At 39.8% G+C, this 22432-nt stretch overlaps 1 protein-coding gene across 5 annotated transcripts in view; it reads right to left on the bottom strand.

Annotated features, from left to right (window-relative positions):
• Positions 1 to 22432, bottom strand: part of TRPC4AP (transient receptor potential cation channel subfamily C member 4 associated protein) — an 88721-nt gene that overhangs the window by 60571 nt on the left and 5718 nt on the right. For all 5 annotated transcript variants that reach the window (XM_031004822.3, XM_031004820.3, XM_031004821.3 and 2 more), the window contains exons 2-3: positions 13567 to 13695; positions 4798 to 4914 (exon numbers count right to left, since the gene is read on the bottom strand). In XM_031004822.3, coding sequence (XP_030860682.1) covers positions 4798 to 4914; positions 13567 to 13695 — 246 coding nt within the window. The remainder of the gene's footprint in view (positions 1 to 4797; positions 4915 to 13566; positions 13696 to 22432) is intronic.

The following is a 22432-nucleotide window of genomic DNA, read 5'->3' on the forward strand; positions in this document are numbered from 1 at the left end:
CCTGAATTAAGAGAGATGTGTTATTTTAGCTTGAAGCAGCAGATTAAAAATAAAAATCCTAAACTACTACACCACAGATTGTCAATTCTAGAGAAGCACTGGGCTCAGCTTTCTGCACATCTGTATTTATTGTTAACTGCACTTGCAGGAGGGAAAAGAAAGAAGTCTCGTGACTTGAGGCAACAATGAAAACTGCCCTGAACATATGCCTGCTTTGCTTTGTATAATAGAGACCTAAGCTCATCCTCTAGAAAAGGTGAAGTAATTATTATACAGTATATAACCATTTTATAGCCTGTTTTCATCATGAATTTTCCCATATTACTATAACTTTAACAATATATTAACAACTTCATAAAATTCAACAAAATAGATAGAATAACCATTATCTTCTCCTGGTAGATAGTCATTACAAATAATGTTACACCTAACGGTCTTGGTATATACAAGCTTTATCTCATTTTGACTTATGTCTTCATCAGAGTCACAGAAATGGAAACAACAGGGCAAAATGAGTAGTAATGTTTAAAGCTCTGAAGTATACTACACTAATTCTTCTCAAAAGAGATCACATTCATTCAAGTAAGACGTAAGATGCTCAAGTGCATAGAATGTATTTAAAATAAATTAACTTCAAATGGAAGATAGACTATGTCAGTGAATAAAAGTTCCTGAATGCCAAGCAATGGCTTACACCTGGCCTACAATTACTGAAAAGCTGGAAGATTTTTACCTACAAATCTAGATTTCCCATAACCTGTCAGGGAAACAGTCAATGGGAGAGGAAGAGTCATTTCCTCCATAAAAGCAGGCACACACTCTCTAGCCCAAAACATTCCCCATACTCATTTAATTTATGCAGATGAGCTTGCTCTGGGTCTGCTTCACTCCACTTAGTTACATACTGCACATCTGCTTTGTAAACTCTAAGATACACTTTTCACAGTCATGTTATGGATAGGGTCAGGCTGACAAGGAGTGATCCCACTGAGCTTTGGGCAGCATGACCAAGAGAGGCTTACTTTGGGTTCTTGCTAGTTATTAGCAGAAGAAGAAATAACAAGCTGTTTGGAAAATACTACCAGCAGCAGGACAGCAAGAGAGTTCACTAACAAATGCACCCAAAGGTCATTTGTTGAAGGTCAGTGAGGTGCATAATTACTTAAGCAGGAGCCCATGTTTATAAAATGACTGGGATTCCTGGAGAAGCTGCCCTAACTCAAAGCAGGAAAGAAAAACCCCCACAAAATCAAGAACAGTTGATCCAAAGATGTCCGAAGATGGGATAGGCTCCTACTAGAGAGCCACATTTCCACTGCAAATAGACACAGACTAGAGACCTACATTATTATTTTTCCTCCCATAAATACATCAGTTCTTACTAAGCAGATTTCTTGATGAAACAATTCAAAAGTAAAGGGTCTCTTGAGCTAGCCAAGTAAGTAAATGCACTAGGACCACCGACACTGCTATGGAGAGGGAATGCGGAGCAGCAGTTAAAGAAGAAAGGCTGTGGCTGATGCCATGCATGCAGATGTCACACTCAATCTTTACTTTACTGGAAAATGGTAGCTTTAAACAAAAGGAAACTTTAATAATTGAAGTATAACGTGATACCGCATAAAGAGTACAATTTTTTTTTTTGAGATGGGGTCTTGCTCTGTCACCCAGGCTGCAGTTCATGGTGCGATCTCGGCTCACTGTAGCCTCAACCTCCCGGACTCAACCAATCCTCCCACCCAGCCCCCATCAAGCAACTGGGACTGCAGGCATGTGCTACCACAATCGGCTAATTTTTTGCATTTTTAGTAGTGATGGGGTTTTGCCATGTTGCCCAGGCTGGTCTCTAACTCCTCAACTCATGCAATCCGCCTGCTTCGGCCTCCTAAAGTGCTGGGATTACAGGCATGAGTCACTGTACCTGGCCATGAGTATAAATTGCACATGTAGTTTTACACACTGAACACCATTCCTGTACAATCGCCACACAGATCAAGATAAAGACTAACCATAATACCCAGAAACGCCCTCTCCCTCACGTTCACTTCAGGTAATGGGGTTAAGGGCAGATATCTAGGGGAGAAAAGTCAGATCCTAACCCCTCAGTCATTACACCAAAATAAACTTCAAATGATGCAAAAATTTAAACATACACAATAAAAACTGTAAAATATTAGAAGGAAATAGGCATGGTTTAAATCCAACAGTGGGAAACGCATGAACCAAAACTCTGAAGCCATTACAGTAAAACACTGATCAATCTGAGAATCTAAAAATTAAACATTTCTAATTTTAAAATAACATCAAAATTTAATTCTCAAAGTAGGAAAAAAACACAAATGACAAAGGCCTTTAAAAAATCAAAAGCACTTACAAATCAATAAGAAAAAGGACAAATAATCAAATCGAAAAAGGTGCAAAACAGAAAACTGGCAGAAAAGGAACTACTTATAAACACAAGAAAAAATATCCAATCTCAGTCATAGAAGAACGAATTTTAAAAACTATGCAGAGAATTTATAAAGAACTCTTACAACACAATATTCAAAAGAGATATATCTCAACTAAGAAATTGAAAAAGGAGAGACAGACATTTCTCCAAGGAAGATATACAAATGACAAACTCAAGAATAAGATGGTCATCATTGGCAATCAGAGAAATGCAAATCAAGACCACAATGAGATGTCTCTTCACACTCACTAGAATGGCTGTAATCATTACAGGGCTGGAGCGGGGGCTCATGCTTGTAATCCCAGCACTTTGGGAGGCCAAGGCTGGGGGACTGTTTGAGTCCAGGAGTTTGAGACCAGTCTGGGCAACAAAGCAAAACACCATCTCAGTACTGTTTTTTTTTAAATTTTAAAACACTTTCAAAATGACAGATAATAACAAGTGTTGGCAAGGATACAGAAAAACTGAAACCCTTATACACTGCTGGTGGCAATGTAAAATGGTAGGGCCTCTTGGAAAACATTCTGGCAGTTCCTCAAACAATTAAACATAGAGTTACCCCATATGACCCAGCAACTCTATTCCTAGGTATGTATATGCCTGAGAGAAATGAAAACATGTCCACAAAGAACCTGTGCAAGAATGTTTATAGCACTGTTATTCATAATAGCAAAAAGACGGAGGCAATCCAAATGCCTCCCAACAAATAAAAAATGTGGCATATCCACACTGTGAAACATCATTTGACCATAAAAATGAGTGTTGATACATGCTACAACACAGATGAACCCAGAAATCATTATGCTAAGTGAAAAGAAGCCAGTCACAAAAGACCACATATTATATAACTGAATTTATACAAAACGTCCACGACAGAGAAATCTATAGAGACAAAAAGTATACTAGTGTGGGGAGAGGGGGAGGAGGTGGTAGAGGTAGGGGAGTGCTAGATAAAACACATGGAGTTTCTTTTTTGAGGTGATGAAAATGCTCTAAAGTTGACTGTGGTGATGGTTGCACATATCTGCAAATATACTAAGAACCACTGAATTGTGTACTTCAAATGGGTGAAATGTATGGTATGTGAACCATATCTTAACAAAGCTGATTAAAAAAAACTATGAAAAATATCATTTTTCTCATATCTGCTTAGTAAATACTTAAAATACACTGTTTGTGGAAGGGGGCTTCTGGGTACTGGTAATGTTCTATTTCCTAATTTGGGTGGTAGTGCAAAAGTGAATGTATTTTGTGGTAATTATTTGTGTACTTTTCTGTATGAAGGTTATACTTCAGTAACAAAGTCTATAAAAATACACACATAAACACAGTATGTTGGTGATGGTATGGGTAAACAGACGCTCATACTTTCTTCCTGGGGATATAAACTGACAAAACTTCTTAGGTAGGTAAACTTCAGATTTATAAACAATAAAAAACATACGTTCTTGTTCCAAAGGTATATACTCACATGTATACAAAAATATGTAAAAGATCTTTACTGCAACCTTGTCTGTAAGAGAAATGGTGTGGAAAAATTATAAATGCCAGTCAACTGGGGCCTGGGTAAATAAATTACGGCACAATCACACCAGGAAACATTAACCATTTAATTGTTTTTTTGAGAGCTCATCACCCAGGCTAGAGTGCAGTGGTATGATCTTGGCTCACGGCAACCTCTGCCTCCCGGCTTCACGCAATTCTCCCGCCTCAGCCTCCCGAGTAGCTGGGATTACAAGCGCCTGCCACCGTGCCCATCTAATTTTGGTATTTTTAGTAGAGACAGGGTTTCACCATCTTGGACAGGTTGGTCTCGAACTCCTGACCTCATGATCCACCTGCCTTGGCCTCCCAAAGTGCTGGGATTACAGGCGTGAGCCACTGCGCCCAGCCTAAAATTGTTTTAATTAAAAAAAAAAAAAGAAGAAGAAAGAAGGTACAGAATAGTGTAGCCGTGTATATGGTATATCACTCTATGTGGGGAGAAAATAAACTAAGGTGGAGGTGGTGGGGAATATTTACACACACACACACACACACAAAAACAACAAAACATCTTAAGCAGGACACATAAGAAACTAGTAATCACAACTGGTTCTGAGGAGGGGACACTGGGAAATTTAGAGATGTACTTTTCACTTTGTATTTTTTTAAAAAGGTATACACCAATTTAAATAAATGAATTCTTCTAAAGTAAAAACTATGCTGCTTCAACATGTAAATGCCACTAAGCTTCTAAAAGTTAAAATCTGAAATGTTACAAATTCTGAAATCTTTCCTATCTCCCATTTCAAAAGTTAAATTCCCAAACCATTAAGCAGTAGTAATAATAAATAGCTACTTACATCAACACCTCCAAACAAGTCAAAAATATAAGTATTTGGATAAGTGGTTTCTTGGGTAAGTTTCCTCTCTTCAGTAACAAATGCCATAGCCTCCATGGAGAGAAGAGGAGAAATTTCCTAGTTTTTTTAAAAAAAAAAGTACATACACTGTTTTAGTAACCAACACAGACCAGACACTAAAGCATCAGTTTGAGCTTTAGTCCCAACTGGAGTTCCCATGAACACAAAGACAGTCCCCAATGAACCACACTTCCTAGTATTCAGGCCCCTGTAAAGCCCCTTCTCACACTAAATCTGGGCTGGTATGACACACCTCAACTAACAGCATGTGGTAGAAGTGACACTAGGCCACTTCCAGCATAAGCCTTAAGAAAGCCAGGCTCACACCTGTAATCCCAGCACTTTGGGAGGCTAAGGTGGGTGGATTACTTGAGGCCAGGAGTTTGAGACCAGCCTGGTCAACATGGTAAAACCCCATCTCTACTAAAAGTACAAGAATTAGCCGGATGTGGTGTCACACACCTGTAATCCCAGCTACTCAGGAATTTGAAGTACAAGAAGCACTTGAGCCAGGGAGGCAGACGTTGCAGTGAGCCAACATAGAGCCACTGCACTCCAGCCTCGGCAACAGAGGGAGACTCTGTCATTAAAAAAAAATAAAAAGCCTGACAGACTTCGCTCTTGCCATCCTGGAACCCAAACATCATGCTGTGAGAACACAGCCAATGGGGAGGCCATGAGGAGAAGAAATGAGGCCAAGAGCAACATCCTTAGTTGATCTCCAGCTGACAGCCAGCACCAACCTGCCAGGGATGTGAGAGAGACCATTTTGGACATTCCAGATAACTCAGTACCACCCTACCCAACAGCACATGAAGCAGAGGAGCCACTCAATCAACCAAGAATTGTTGACAGATAGATGATTCTTGTTACTTCCGGCTGCTAGGTTTCGGGGTGACTAGTTCTGTAGCAATAACCAAGTCACTGCTCAAATATCATCTCCTGCAGGAAGTCTTCTTGATTTCCCCCAACCAGAAGCACGCTCTTCAGACCCCCAAAACAATCTACAACTCATTTGTAACATTTAGCACTTTTACTTTGCACCTATTTACAAACCTATGTTATTTCTTTTTTTTTTTGAGAGGGAGTCTCGCTCTGTTGCCCAGGCTGGAGTGCAGTGGCGCGATCTCGGCTCACTGCAAGCTCCGCCTCCCGGGTTCACGCCATTCTCCTGCCTCAGCCTCCCGAGTGGCTGGGACTACAGGCGCCCGCCACTGCGCCCAGCTAATTTTTTGTATTTTTAGTAGAGACGGGGTTTCACCGTGGTCTCGATCTCCTAACCTTGTGATCCACCCGCCTCGGCGTCCCAAAGTGCTGGGATTACAGGCGTGAGTCACTGCGCCTGGCCAAACCTATGTTATTTCTTCCCTAGACTAAATGTTCCTTGAAGACAACACAAAGAGATCCCACTTTGTATTCCGCACAGATTCCAAGACAAGAGTATTTGATACAGCACACATAGGGTAGTAGTTCTCAAACTGACGGCCACAGAATCGTTTGTTCAGATGGAACAAAGCTAAGAGGAAAAAAAATCTTACAAGAAAACCTAAAACATAGTAAGTTTCAAATAAGTATTTACTTAATGAATAAAGAAATGATGATCACATAGCAAAGATATACAAATATTAATTTCCCTCCCCTTTAACTTCACCTCAATCTCCTGAGATTTTGCAAGAAGCAAATAACGTGCAACTCTTTGAAAAGCATTTTTAAACAAGTTTAAGAAGCTATAATTATTTCTATCAGACTGTGAGATCAAAAATATGAAAATGTCTCTTCTTAAATGTAAAGACTAAGTTTAATTAGTTTCTATTACATTTTAAAATAACTTACTATGTGATATAATAATCAAAACTTCACCTCTGAAGAACACTGTCATTCAGTTTCTTTACGTTCAATATAACTTACATGGGTTTTATTTATTTTTGCTGTTTTTTATTTTATTATACTTTAAGTTCTAGGGTACATGTGCACAACATGCAGGTTTGTTACATATGTATACATGTGCCATGTTGGTGTGCTGCACCCATTAACTCGTCATTTATATTAGGTATATCTCCTAATGCTATCCCTCCCCCCTCCCCCCACCCCATGCCAGGCCCTGGTGTGTGACGTTCCCCACCCTGTGTCCAAGTGTTCTCACTGCTCAATTCCCACCTATGAGTGAGAACACGCGGTGTTTGGTTTTCTGTCCTTAACGATAGTTTGCTCAGAATGATGGTTTCCAGATTCATCCATGTCCCTACAAAGGACATGAACTCATCATTTTTTATGGCTGCATAGTACTCCATGGTGTATATGTGCCACATTTTCTTAATCCAGCCTACCATTAAATGGACATTTGGGTTGGTTCCAAGTCTTTTGCTATTGTGAATAGTGCTGCAATAAATATACACGTGCATGTGTCTTTATAGCAGCATGATTTATAATCCTTCGGGTAAATACCCAGTAATGGAATGGCTGGGTCAAATGGTATTTCTAGTTCCAGATCCTTGAGGAATCGCCACACTGTCTTCCACAATGGTTGAACTAGTTTACAGTCCCACCAACAGTGTAAAAGTGTTCCTATTTCTCCACATCCTCTCCAGCACCTGTTGTTTCCTGACTTTTTAATAATCGCCATTCTAACTAGTGTGAGATGGTATCTCATTGTGGTTTTGATTTGCATTTCTCTGATGGCCAATGATGATGAGCATTTTTTCCTGTGTCTGTTGGCTGCATAAACGTCTTCTTTTGAAAAGTGTCTGTTCATATCCTTCGCCCAGTTTTTGATGGGGTTGTTTGCTTTTTTCTTGTAAATTTAAGTTCTTTGTAGATTCTGGATATTAGCCCTTTGTCAGATGGGTAGATTGCAAAAATTTTCTCCCATTCCGTAGGTTGCCTGTTCACTCTGATGGTAGTTTCTTTTGCTGTGCAGAAGCCCTTTAGTTTAATCAGATCCCATTTGCCAATTTTGGCTTTTGTTGCCATTGCTTTTGGTGTTTTAGTCATGAAGTCCTTACCCGTGCCTATGGCCTGAATAGTACTGCCTAGATTTTCTTTTAGGGTTTTTATGGTTTTAGGTCTAACATTTAAGTCTTTAATCTCTCTTGAATTAATTTTTGTATAAAGTGTAAGGAAAGGATCCAGTTTCAGCTTTCTACATGTGGCTAGCCAGTTTTCCCAGCACTATTTATTAAATAGGGAATCCTTTCCCCATTTCTTGCTTTTGTCAGGTTTGTCAAAGATCGGATGGTTGTAGATATGCGGCATTATTTCTGAGGGCTCTGTTCTGTTCCACTGGTCTATATCTCTGTTTTGGTAACAGTACCATGCTGTTTTGGTTACAGTAGCCTTGTAGTATAGTTTGAAGTCAGGTAGCGTGATGCCTCCAGCTTTGGTTCTTTTGGCTTAGGATTGTCTTGGCAATGTGGGCTCTTTTTTGGTTCCATATGAACTTTAAAGTAGTTTTTTCCAATTCTGTGAAGAAAGTAATTGGTAGCTTGATGGGGATGGCATTGAATCTATCAATTACCTTGGGCAGTATGGCCATTTTCACGATATTGATTCTTCCTATCCATGAGCATGGGATGTTCTTCCATTTCTTTGTGTCCTCTTTTATTTCATTGAGCAGTGGTTTGTAGTTCTTCTTGAAGAGGTCCTTCACATCCCTTGTGAGTTGGATTCCTAAGTATTTTAGTCTCTTTGTAGCAATTGTGAATGGGAGTTCACTCATGATTTGGCTGTCTGTTATTGGTGTATAGGAATGCTTGTGACTTTTGCACATTGATTTTGTATCCTGAGACTTTGCTGAAGCTGCTCATCAGTTTAAGGGGATTTTGGGCTGAGACAATGGGGTTTTCTAAATATACAATCATGTCATCTGCAAACAGGGACAATTTGACTTCCTCTTTTCCTAATTGAATACCCTTTATTTCTTTCTCCTGCCTGACTTCCCTGGCCAGAACTTCCAACACTATGTTGAATAGGAGTGCTGAGAGAGGGCACCCCTGTCTTGTGCCAGTTTTCAAAGGGAATGCTTCCAGTTTTTGCCCATTCAGTATGATATTGGCTGTGGGTCTGTCATAAACAGCTCCTATTATTTTAAGATACGTCCCATCAATACCTAGTTTATTGAGAGTTTTTAGCATGAAGGGCTGTTGAATTTTGTTGAAGGCCTTTTCTGCACCTATTGAGATAATCATGTGGTTTTTGTCTTTGGTTCTGTTTATATGATGGATTACGTTTATTGATTTGCATATGTTGAACCAGCCTTCTATCCCAGGGATGAAGCCAACTTGATTGTGGTGAATAAGCTTTTTGATGTGCTGCTGGATTTGGTTTGCCAGTATTTTATTGAGGATTTTTGCATTGATGTTCATCAGGGATATTGGTCTAAAATTCTCTTTTGTTATGTCTCTGCCAGGCTTTGGTATCAGGATGATGCTGGCCTCATAAAATGAGTTAGGGAGGATTCCCTCTTTTTCTATTGATTGGAATAGCTTCAGAAGGAATAGTACCAGCTCCTCTTTGTACCTCTGGTAGAATTCGGCTGTGAATCCGTCTGGTCCTGGACTTTTTTTTGGTTGGTAGGCTATTAATTATTGCCTCAATTTCAGAGCCTGTTATTGGTCTGTTCAGGGATTCATTCAACTTCTTCCCAGTTTAGTCTTGGGAGGGTGTATGTGTCCAGGAATTTATCCATTTCTTCTAGATTTTCTAGTTTATTTGCGTAGAGGTGTTTATAGTATTCTCTGATGGTAGTTTGTATTTCTGTGGGATTGGTGGTTATATCCCCTTTATCATTTTTTATTTCATCTATTTGATTCTTCTCTCTTTTCTTATTAGTCTTGCTAGCGGTCTTTCAATTTTGTTGATCTTTTCGAAAAACCAGCTTCTGGATTCATTGATTTTTTGAAGGGTTTTTTGTGTCTCTATATCCTTCAGTTCTGCTCTGATCTTAGTTATTTCTCGCCTTCTGCTAGCTTTTGAATGTGTTTGCTCTTGCTTCTCTAGTTCTTTTAATTGTGATGTTAGGGTGTCAATTTTAGATCTTTCCGGCTTTCTCTTGTGTGCATTTAGTGCTATAAATTTCCCTCTACACACTGCTTTAAATGTGTCCCAGAGATCCTGGTATGTTATGTCTTTGTTCTCAATGGTTTCAAAGAACACCTTTATTTCTGCCTTCATTTCGTTATGTACCCAGCAGTCATTCAGGAGCAGGTTGTTCAGTTTCCATGTAGTTGAGTGGTTTTGAGTGAGTTTCTTAATCCTGAGTTCTAGTTTGATTGCACTGTGGTCTGAGAGACAGTTTGTTATAATTTCTGTTCTTTTACATTTACTAAGGAGTGCTTTACTTCCAACTATGTGGTCAATTTTGGAATAAGTGCGACGTGGCGCTGAGAAGAATGTATATTCTGTTGATTTGGGGTGGAGAGTTCTGTAGATGTCTATTAGGTCCGCTTGGTGCAGAGCTGAGTTCAATTCCTGGACATCCTTGTTAACTTTCTGTCTCATTGATCTGTCTAATGTTGACAGTGGGGTGTTAAAGTCTCCCATTATTATTGTGTGGGAGTCTAAGTTTCTTTGTAGGACTTGCTTTATGAACCTGGGTGCTCCTGTATTGGGTACATACATATTTAGGATAGTTAACTCTTCTTGTTGAATTGATCCCTTTACCATTATGTAATGGCCTTCTTTGTCTCTTTTGATCTTTGTTGGTTTAAAGTCTGTTTTATCAGAGACTAGGATTGCAACCCCTGCCTTTTTTTTTTTGTTTTCCACTTGCTTGGTAGATCTTCCTCCATCCCTTTATTTTGAGCCTATGTGTGTCTCTGCATGTGAGATGGGTCTCCTGAATACAGCACGCTGATGGGTCTAGACTCTTTATCCAATTTGCCAGTCTGTCTTTTAACTGGAGCATTTAGCCCATTTACATTTAAGGTTAATTTTGTTATGTGTGAATCTGATCCTGTCATTATGATGTTAGCTGGTTATTTTGCTAGTTAGTTGATGCAGTTTCTTCCTAGCATCGATGGTCTTTACAATTTGGCATGTTTTTGCAGTAGTTGGTACCGGTTGTTCCTTTCCATGTTTAGTGCTTCCTTCAGCAGCTCTTGTAAGGCAGGCCTGGTGGTGACAAAATCTCTCAGCATTTGCTTGTCTGTAAAGGATTTTACTTCTCCTTCACTTATGAAGCTTAGTTTGGCTGGATATGAAACTCTGGGTTGAAAATTCTTTTCTTTAAGAATGTTGAATATTGGCCCCCACTCTCTTCTGGCTTGTAGAGTTTCTGCCAAGAGAACCGCTGTTAGTCTGATGGGCTTCCCTTTGTGGGTAACCCAACCTTTCTCTCTGGCTGCCCTTAATATTTTTTCCTTAATTTCAACTTTGGTGAATCTGACAATTATGTGTCTTGGAGTTCCTCTCCTCGAGGAGTATCTTTGTGGCATTCTCTGTATTTCCTGAATTTGAATGTTGACCTGCCTTGCTAGACTGGGGAAGTTCTCCTGGATAATATCCTGAAGAGTGTTTTCCAACTTGGTTCCATTCTCCCCGTCACTTTCAGGTACACCAATCAGACGTAGATTTGGTCTTTTCACACAGTCCCATATTTCTTGGAGGCTTTGCTTCTTTTTATTCTTTTCTCTCTAAACTTCTCTTCTTGCTTCATTTCATTCATTTGATCTTCAATCACTGATACCCTTTCTTCCACTTGATCGAATTGGCTACTGAAGCTTCTGCATGCGTCACGTAGTTCTCGAGCCATGGTTTTCAGCTCCATCAGGTCATTTAAGGTCTTTTCTATGCTGTTTATTCTAGTTAGCCATTCATCTAATCTTCTGTCAAGGTTTTTAGCTTCTTTATGATGGGTTCAAACATCCTCCTTTAGCTCGGAGAAGTTTGTTATTACTGATCATCTGAAGCCTTCTTCTCTCAACTCGTCAAAGTCATTCTCCATCCAGCTTTGTTCCATTGCTGGTGAGGAGCTGTGTTCCTTTGGAGGAGAAGAGGCGCTCTGATTTTTAGAATTTTCAGCTTTTCTGCTCTGGTTTCTCTCTATCTTTGTGGTTTCATCTACCTTTGGTCTTTGATGATGGTGACATACAGATGGGGTTTTGGTGTGGATGTCCTTTCTGTTTGTTAGTTTTCCTTCTAACAGTCAGGACCCTCAGCTGCAGGTCTGTCAGAGTTTGCTGGAGGTCCACTCCAGACCCTGTTTGCCTGGGTATCACCAGCAGAGGCTGCAGAACAGCAAATATTGCAGAACGGCAAATGCTGCTGCCTGATCCTTTCTCTGGAAGCTTCATCTCAGAGGGGCACTCGGCTGTATGAGGTGTCAGTCGGCCCCTACTGGGAGGTGTCTCCCAGTTAGGCTACTCAGGGGTCAGGGACCCACTTGAGGAGGCAGTCTGTCCGTTCTCAGATCTCAAACTCTGTGCTGGGAGAACCACTACTCTCTTCAAAGCTGTCAGACAGGGACATTTAAATCTGCAGAAGTTTCTGCTGCCTTTTGTTCAGCTATGCCCTGCTCCCAGAGGTGGAGTCTACAGAGGCAGGCAGGTCTCCTTGAGCTGCAGTGGGCTCCACTCAGTTCGAGCTTCCCGGCTGCTTTGTTTACCTACGCAAGTCTCAGCAGTTGTGGACACCCCTCCCCCTGCTTTGCTGCCACCTTGCAGTTTGATCTCAGGCTGCTGTGCTAGCAGTGAGCGAGGCTCCGTGGGCATGGGACCCTCCAAGCCAGGTGCAGGATATAATCTCCTGGTGTGCCATTTGCTAAGGCCGTTGGAAAAGTGCAGTTATTAGGGTGGGAGTGTCCCGATTTTCTGGGTACCGTCTGTCATGGCTTCCCTTGGCTAGGAAAGGGAATTCCCCCACCCCTTGCGATTCCCAGGTGAGGCAATGCCCCGCCCTGCTTCAGCTCACATTCCGTGGACTGCACCCACTGTCTGACAAGCCCCAGTGAGATGAACCCGGTACCTCAGTTGGAAATGCAAAAATCACCAGTCTTAGGCATCGCTCAGCTCACACTGGGTACCATAGACTGGAGCTGTTCCTATTTGGCCATCCTGGAACCGGACCCCCACTTACATGGGTTTTAACTGCATTAGAGCTGGTGCTCTAAATTCAAATTTAGATCCAAACTACAGCTAAAGTTTAGATACTCCAGCCCTCCTGAATCAGAATTTCAGGGGTGGGGCCCAGAACTCTGTGTTTTAACACGATCTTCAGGTGATTCATAAACACACTCCAGTTTGAGAACAATTATCCTAGCATAATGTCTCCGTGCTCTTTCCACTCATTTCCCAATCATCGAACCTGGCCCCTTCAATCTTCTTATGTTAGTAATAATATTCAACAACCATAAGGCCTCTTCCACGAGCCTTCAGCAGTATGTAATATTCTAAACCCTTTTCAAAAAGAATGTCATCCCAATCACAGGATAGTGTTGACCTCCCAAAATTAAGCAAGCACTGCCACAAAATAAACACACATAGAGCCCAAAAGGATAACACAGGGAACCTAATGGTGATTATCTTGGGATGATGGGATTATAGGTGATGTATATTTTCTTCTTTGTACTTTTTCTGAATTTCTCAAATTTTCTATAGCTCACACAGTAAAAACAGGCTATTTTTAAAAGCCAATGGAAGGGAAAAAAAAAAACAGCAGACATCTTGTGTCACCTAGAGGCCCTGAATACACCCCTCCAAGGTCCTTAAGAGTTACCTTGAGGATGTTTTGGCACTCAACAAAGTCACTGTGGAGGTGGCTGGTGGTGTGCAGCTTGAGGAGCAGCTGAGGAATTCCACTCCACTTGGATTGTTTGTCCCTCTCCGTCAAAAAAGTCTCAGTGAACTGTGAGTCAAAAAAAAAGAGAACATATTATTGTATTATTGATGATAATAGCTGATACGGCAAAGGAGAGCAGCCGACTTCCAAACCCACCCAGGACAGTTACAAATTTATCTCTAAGCACTACTATAAAAGGCCTCTTTCTATAAGTCTTCAAAACCTCCCCAACAGCCTATTACTATGTTATAATAAGAAGGAGGGATTGGAAATACTCTTGTACCACTCACAAACAGCACAATATCATTGAGAGTGGACTTAGACTCATTGTAAATATATACTGGAAATTCCAGGGCAACTGCTAAAAGTATTTTTACAAGAAGAATAATTGATATGCTAAGAGATGAAAAATAATGGAACCATATAAACTGCTCAGTTAAGCCCATAAAAGGCAGAAAAAGAGGGGAAGATAAAGAACAAGTATAATAAAACAAACATGGTATACATTAATCCAACTATATCAATAATCACTGTAAATATCTATGAATGGTCTAAACTTACCAATCAAAGGAAAGAGACTAAAAGAATGGATTTAAAAAACCAAGATCCAACAATATGCTGTCTACAAGAAACTCATTTAAATATACATATAGATAGGTTAAAAGTAAGGGAAAAGGCCAGGCACGGTGGCTCACACCTGTAATCCCAACACTTTGGGAAGCCGAGGCAGGTGGATCACCTGAAGTCAGGAGTTTGAGACCAGCCTGGCTAATGTGATAAAACCCCATCTCTACTAAAAATACAAAAATTAGCTGAGTGTGGTGGCAAGTGCCTGTAATCCCAGCTACTCGGGAGGCTGAGGCAGGAGAACGGCTTGAACTCGGGAGGCAGAGGTTGCAGTGAGCCAAGATCGCGCCATTGCACCCCAGCCTGGGCAACAGACCAAAACTCTGTCTCAAAAAATAAAAAAGGGGATGGAGAAAGATAAATCACGTAAAAAGAAAGATGGAGTAGTTATATTAATTTCAGAGAAAGCAGGCTTCATAAAAAAATTATCAGAAATAAAGTGGGTCATTTCATAATGACAAAGGGGTTAATTCTCCAAGAAGACATAACAATCCTTATCATATATGCACCTAACAACAGCATGTCAAAATATGAGGCAAAAACTGCCTAAAAGAACTGCCAGACAAAAAAATGACAGATCAACTCTTACAGTTAAAATATTTTAAACTAAATGAAAATATAACTTATCAAAATTTGTGGGATGCAGCAAAAGCAGTAATAAGCCAGAAGTGTATATCACTGAATGCATATAATAGAAAAGAAGAAATATCTACAGTCAATAATCTAAGCTTCTACCTTAGTAAACTACAGAAAGAGCAGTTTAAGCCTACAGCAAACAGAAGAAAAAAATAAAAATGAGAGCAAACATCACTGAAATTGAAAACAAAAAATCAAGAGAGAAAACAAAACCAAAAGTTAGTTCTTTAAAAAGATCAACACGATTGATAAACTCTAACCAGGCTTATCAAGAAAAAAAGACAGAAACACAAATTACTAATATGCGGTACATAAGAGGAGTTATTATTACTGACTCCATGGACTTCGAAGGATGATAAAGGAGTATTATGAACTGTTTGCCCCAATATTTGCCTAGCACTTTGGGAGGCTAAGGCGGGAGGACTGCTTCAGCTCAGGAGTTCAAGACCAGCCTGAGCAACATAGCGAGAGCTCGCCTCTACTAAAAATAAAAAAAAAAATAAGCCAAGGGTGGTGGTGCACACCTCCGGTCTCAGCTACTCAGAAGGATGAGGTGAGAAGATCACTTGAGCTTGGGAGAATGAGGCTGCAGTGAGCTATGACAGCACCACTGCACTCCAGCCTGGGTGACAGAGCAAGACCAAAAAAAAAAAAAAAAGACATCATTATAACCAAAGAGTTGAAACAACTCAAATGTCCATCAACTGATGAATAAATAAAATATAGTATATCCATCCAATGGAATACTATTCAGCAAGAAAAAGTAATGATGTACTGATGACTACAACAAGGATAAATCTTGAGACCATTATGCTAAATCAAAGAAGCCAGTGTCTAACTGGGCACAGTGTCTCATGCCTCTGATGCCAAAGTAATCCCAGCACTTTGAGAGGCCAAGGTGGACAGATCACTTGAGCTCACAAGTACAAGACCAGCCTGAGCAACATGGCGAAACCCCATCTCCACAAAAAAAAAAAAATTAGCCGGATGTAGTGGCACATGCCTGTAGTCCCAGCTACTCGGGAGGCTGAGGTGGGAGAATGGCTTGAGTCCAGGAGGCAGAGGTTGCAGTGAGCCAAGACTGCGCCACTGCACTTCAGCCTGGGCGATAAAGCCAGACCTTGTCTCAAAACAGAAACAAAAACAAAGTGAGACTCCATCTTAAAAAAAAAAAAAAAACCTAAAAGAAGCCAGTCTCAAAAGGCCACATATTGTCTGATTCTATTAATTTAAAATCTCCAGAACAAGCATATCCAGAGACAGAAAGATCACTGGTTGGCAAAGGCTGTGGGGATGCGGAAACTGGGGAGTAACTGCTACTGAATACAAGGTTTCTTTTTTGGGTGATAAAAATGTTCTAAAATTGATCGTGATGATAGATGCATAACTTTGTGCATACAGTAAAAACCACTGACTTGTACACTTCACTTTTCTTTTGTTTTTTTTTTTTACCCTTTTATCTCCTTAGTTTACCAACTTGAACACTTTAAAAGGGTGACTTGTGCAGTATGTGAATTACATCTCAATAAAGCTGCTATAAAAACTAAATAAATAAATGAACATAAGTGAACTTTTTAGGATGACAATGTTCTAAAACCAGATTGCGGTGATGGTTGCATAACTTCATCAATTTGCTGAAAATCACTGAACTGTACACTTACAATGGGTAAATTTTATTGTATATAAATCATGCCTCAATGAAGTTGTTTAAGAAATATTTAAAAGAAGAAAGAAGAGAAAAGGGAACAAAGGATAGGACATTAAAAAAGCATATATTGTATTAAGCAAGTATAAACACCAAAATGTCAGTTATTACATTAAATCTAAATATGCTAAAATGCTCCAATTAAAAACAAAGTTTGGGCCGGTTACAGGGTCTCATGCATGTTACTGCAGCACTTTGGGAGGCAGAGACAGACAGATCACTTGAGCCCAGGAGTTAAAGACCAGCCTAGGCAACACAGTGAAACCCTGTCTCTACCAAAGGGGAAAAAAAAAAAATTAGGCATGGCAGCATGTGCCTGTAATCCCAGTTACTCAGGTAGCTGAGGCAGGAGGATCCCTTGATGCTAGGAGGCCGAGACTGCAGTGACCTGTGATCTGGTACCATACTCCAGCCCGGGCAACAGAATGCAACCTTGTCTCAAAAAATAAATAGAAAATAAAATAAAATAAAATAAAAACAAAGTTTGTTATGCCACCTACCAGAGAAACAGAAAGACTAAAAGTAAAAGAATGGGAAATAATACGCAATGTAAACATATACCAAAAGGTAGTATAACTATATTAAAATCAGCAAGAGCAAAGAAAAAGCATTACCAAGCCAGGCATGGTGGCTCACACCTCTAATCCCAGCACTCTGGGAGACCGAGACAGGTAGATCACTTAGGTCAGGAGTTCAAGACCAGACTGGCCAACATGATGAAACCTTGTCTCCACTAAAAATGCAAAATTAGCTGGGCATGGTGGCACAGGCCTGTAATCCCAGTTACTCGAGAGGCTGAGGCAGGAGAATTGCTTGAACCCAGGAGGTGGAGGTTGCAGTGAGCCAAGAATGCACCACTGCACTCCAGCCTGGGTGACAGAGTGAGAGTGAGACTCTGTCTCAAAAACAAAACAAAACAACAACAACAACAAAGTACTACCAGAGATAGGCACTTTAATAAGGATAAAAATGGCAACCTGGATAATGTTAATGATCCTAAATTTGAAAATATCTAATAAAAACTTCAACATACATAAAGCAAAAACTGACAACGCTAAAAGGAGAAATAAGGAAACCCATAATCATAATGGGAGATTTTACACATCTCTTTCAAAAACTGATATATGCAGACAAAAATTAGTGAGAATACAGAATATTTTAACACAATTAAACAAAATGGACACACCTCGAGCAGTAAATCTAGTAAATGCACTCTACATGTCCTTTACAAATACAAATAGAACATCTGCAAAACGACCAGCTGCTAGGCCATACTGCAAATGTCAATACATTTAAATGAACTGAAATACAGACTGTTCCACATCAGAAAGATAGTTATAAAATCCCCATGTTTGGAAAATAATATACTTCTCAAAAATGCACGGGTCAAAGAAGAAATCAAAGTGGATATATGAAAATATCCTGAAAGATAATGAAAATACTACACATCCAAACTGATGAGGTACAACTAAAGCCATGCTTACTGACCATTATAACCCTGATACCAAAACCTGTCAAAAGGAAAACTGCAGGCCAGTTTCACTAATGACGATGTAAGGGAAAAACCACAATTCAAAAATTGAATTAAATTTAAAATTTGTATCACAAATTAAAAGTTGGTTTAATATTTGAAAATTTTATTCAATGCCATTCACCACATTGATAACATAAAGGAGAATAATTATTTGATAACATAAAGGAGAATGATATGAATACCTCAATTGATACAGAAAAAGCATTTGATAAAATTCAACATCCATTCATGATAAACTCAAATTAAAAAAAAATGAATTTCTAGTAACAGGTATCCACAGAAAACCCACTGCAAACATCATACTTAACGGCAAAATGTTTAAGGTTTTTTCCCTCTTAGATCAGGAACATGCTACTTCTATTCATCATACTGGAGGTCTCAGGCAGCAGAGTAAGGCAAGATATATAGAAGACATAAGATTGGTAAGGATAAGATAAAAGATTCATTTGCAGATGATATAATATTCACAGATGACTGTACAGTATTCAATCCAAAAGAATCTAAATGTAAATTATCAACTATTACAGCAATATACATGAATAATATAAAAATCTATCTTATTTTTATATTACAGCTACAATTTTTAAATGCAGCTTTAAAAACACTACTTACAATACCACTTTTAAAAACGTTAAGGAATAAATCTAACAAAGTTATGCAAGACGGCTACATAGAAAACTGTAACACACTCTTGGCTGGGCACAGTGGTTCACGCTTGTAATCCCAGCACTTTGGGAGGCTAAGGTGGGCAGATCACCTGAGATCAAGAGTTCGAGTCTAGCCTGACCAACATGGTGAAACCCCATCTCTACTAAAAATACCAAAAAAAAAAAAAAATTAGCTGGGCGTGATGGTGGGCGCCTGTAATCCCAGCTACTAGGGGAGGCTGAGGCAGGAGAATCGCTTGAACCTGGGAGGCGGAGGTTGCAGAAAGCTGAGATGGTGCCACTGCACTCCAGTCTGGGAGACAGAGCGAGACTCCATCTCAAAAAAAAAAAAAAATTACAGGAAAATAACTTCCAATTTATAATTCTATACCCAGTCAAACTAAATATATGTGTCAGAATAAGACATTTTCTGATCTGCAAGTTTAAAAAAAAAAAAAGCTACCTCCCATGTACTCTTTCCTGGGAGGCTACCAGAGAGTGCGCCCCAGGAAAAAGGAAGACAATTGAGGAAACAAGGTCTAAAACATGAGAAAAGAAAGAAAAATGCTCTGGATTTGGTGAAGAGAAGTCCCAAGAACTCAGCTGTATAGCAGACCCAGTAAGCAGCTAAACTAAACTGCTAAACTGCTAAACTGCAGTAGGAGAATGAAGGGCTTCAAATGATTTCTTTAAAAAAAAAAAAAAAAAGTTTTAGAATTTAGGAACAAATTATAAGTATACAGAAAGCAGGCCGGGCGCGGTGGCTCACACCTGTAATCCCAGCACTTTGGGAGGCCGAGGCGGGTGGATTACCTGAGGTCAGGAGTTCAAGACCAGCCTGGCCAACATAGTGAAACCCCATCTCTACTAAAAATACAAAAAAATTAGCCAGACTTGGTGGCGGGCACCTGTAATCCCAGCTACTCGGGAGGCATAGGTTGCAGGGAGCCGAGATTGCGCCATTCCACTCCAGCCAGGCAACAGTGCGAGACTCCGTCCCAAAAAAAAAAAAAAAAGGTATACACAAAGCAAAACAATTTAAAAAGATGCATTATTCCTGATTTCACCACCATGCGATACACCAATGTAGCAAAATTTCACTTGTACCCCATTAATACAAATTTAAAAACAGTAAAATAAATTAAAGGATGCACTATTATGCTAATGAAAGTCAAAAGGGTATATGTATATATGTGTATATATGTATATATGTATATGTGTATATATGTGTATATATGTATGTATCTATATATGTATATACGTATATATGTGTATATATGTATATATGTATATGTATATATGTATATATATACAGGGTATATGTATATGTATATATATACAGGGTATATGTATATTTATCCCTCAATTTAAAAAATGGAAGAGGACTGTTTTTAACACTACAAAAAATTATATAAAACAAATATAATTGTACAATATATGGCCCTGCTGTAAACAATAATGCTAACATCATAATGTAAATACTTAACAACAGCCAAAGCTGTGATATAACTACATTGGTAGACTAGTGGAGACGAGTAAGAAGGAATCAAAGTGTGAATTAAATCCTAGTCTTTCAAGAGCGAAGAAAATAGATAGTATCTAAAAGTGAAAAGAAACAGCTTTATAACCATGTTATTTAGAAATACTGGCTCTCCTGTTTCCTGGATCCTTCTCTTGCAAAAGAAATAGCTAAGTATGGACACTGAACAGCATTAGGAGTATGGAACTTAGAGGTGCAAAGCAGGCAGGGCACTGCTGTTTTTTTGTTACAAGCCCCATGATACGCAGAGATCTAATCACAGTCCAAATATTTGACTTCACAAGCAATTTCTTTACTATTTATACACTGTCTTACAAGGCATGTACTCTCATTTAAAAATAATAATTTGGGGCTTGGCACAGTGGCTTACGCTCATATCCTAGCACTTGGGAGGCCAAGGTGGGCCCACTGCTTGATCCCAGGAGTTTAAGACCAGCCTGGGCAACATGGCAGAACCTTATCTCTACAAAAAAATACAAAAATGAGCTGCGTATGGTGGCATGCGCCTATAGTCCCAGATACTCGGGAGGCTGAGGTGGGAGGATTGCTTGAGCCCAGGAGGTGGAGGTTTCAGTAGTTTTTTTGCACCACTACACTCCAGCCTGGGCAACAGAGCAAGACCCTGTCTAAAAAAAAAAAAAATCATTACAATTTTGTTTTCCTTGTGAACAGCTCAGCACTGTGACAAAAGTGCCACCATTCAGTCATCTTCCCAGTTGAATTACTGGCAGGTATCACATGGGTTTTCTCTTGAAGTACTTGTGGTTTAACAGTTTACAGCAGTGATAATCTCTTACATCATACCCTCTAAACTGTCAACCTGTTTAGCAAATGTGACATTTCTAGACATTTACAGTTTCCACTGATTTTACTGTTTTTAAAAATAACTAAAGGCTAAATTCCATGAAGATAAATGTGCATCTTATTTGTTTCTTTAATCCTAAATGTAAGACATCTAATGCCTCAAAATACCATACTAAACGCAAGGGTCTCGCGCAATCTCACTGCAACCTCCGTCTCCTGGGCTCAAGTGATCCTCCCACCTCAGCCCTGCCCGCTTCCCCCTCCCAGCCCCCCACACCACCACCACTGCCACCAAGTAGCTGGGATTACAGGCACGCACCACCATGCCCGGTAATTTTTTGTATTTTTAGTAAAGATGGGGTTTCACCCATCTTGCCCAGGTTGGTCTTGAACTCCTGAGCTTAAAGGATCCATCTAGCTCGGCCTCCCAAAGTGCTAGAATTACAGGTGTGAGCCACCGCACCCAGCCTAAATAGATATCTTAAAGGATAATGAAGATAAAATACCTTGTTGGGTTATTCTGACAATACATGTTAACCACTGAATACTTTTGTGTCCTTTAATGGGGTATGATTCAGTAAAATTAGGAGCAAATTTAAGGGCTTGTGAATACAAAAACTTCCCATTGAAATGAATGGCATATATATATATATATATATATATATATATATATATATATACACAAAAGACTTTATCCTAATCAGGAGTTTTTCAGTATCAAATTACCTTTGAAAAGCAATGTAAGATTTATTTGACTTAAATGCCTAGGTTTCATAAATACTAATGCTTAGAATGAGGCTAAAACAAGTAGTGCCTAATGAAATTTTTTTTAAAAGTTAGTGAATCTGGCTGGGCACGGCAGCTCACATCTGTAATCCCAGCACTTTGGGAGGCTGAGGTGGGTGGATCAAGAGATCAAGAGTTTGAGACCAGCCTAGCCAGCATGGTGAAACCCTGTCTTTACTAAAAATACAAAAAGTAGCCGGGCATGGTGGCACACGCCTATAGTCCCAGCTACTCAGGAGGCTGAGGCAGGGGAATCGCTTGAACCCGGGAAGCGGAGGTTGCAGTGAGCCGAGATGGTGCACTGCACTCCAGCCTGGGCAACAGCACGAGACTCCATCTCACAAAAAAAAGAAGTCAGCCAGGCGCAGTGGTTCACACCTGTAATCCCAGCACTTTGGGAGGCCGAGGTGGGCGGATCATGAGGTCAGGAGATCGAGACCATCCTGGCTAACACGGTGAAACCCCGTCTCTACTAAAAATACAAAAAAAAAAAAAATTAGCCGGGCGTGGTGGCGTGCGCCTGT

The sequence above is a fragment of the Gorilla gorilla genome, chromosome 21 (assembly GCF_029281585.2).
Source record: "Gorilla gorilla gorilla isolate KB3781 chromosome 21, NHGRI_mGorGor1-v2.1_pri, whole genome shotgun sequence".
NCBI lineage: Eukaryota > Metazoa > Chordata > Mammalia > Primates > Hominidae > Gorilla > Gorilla gorilla.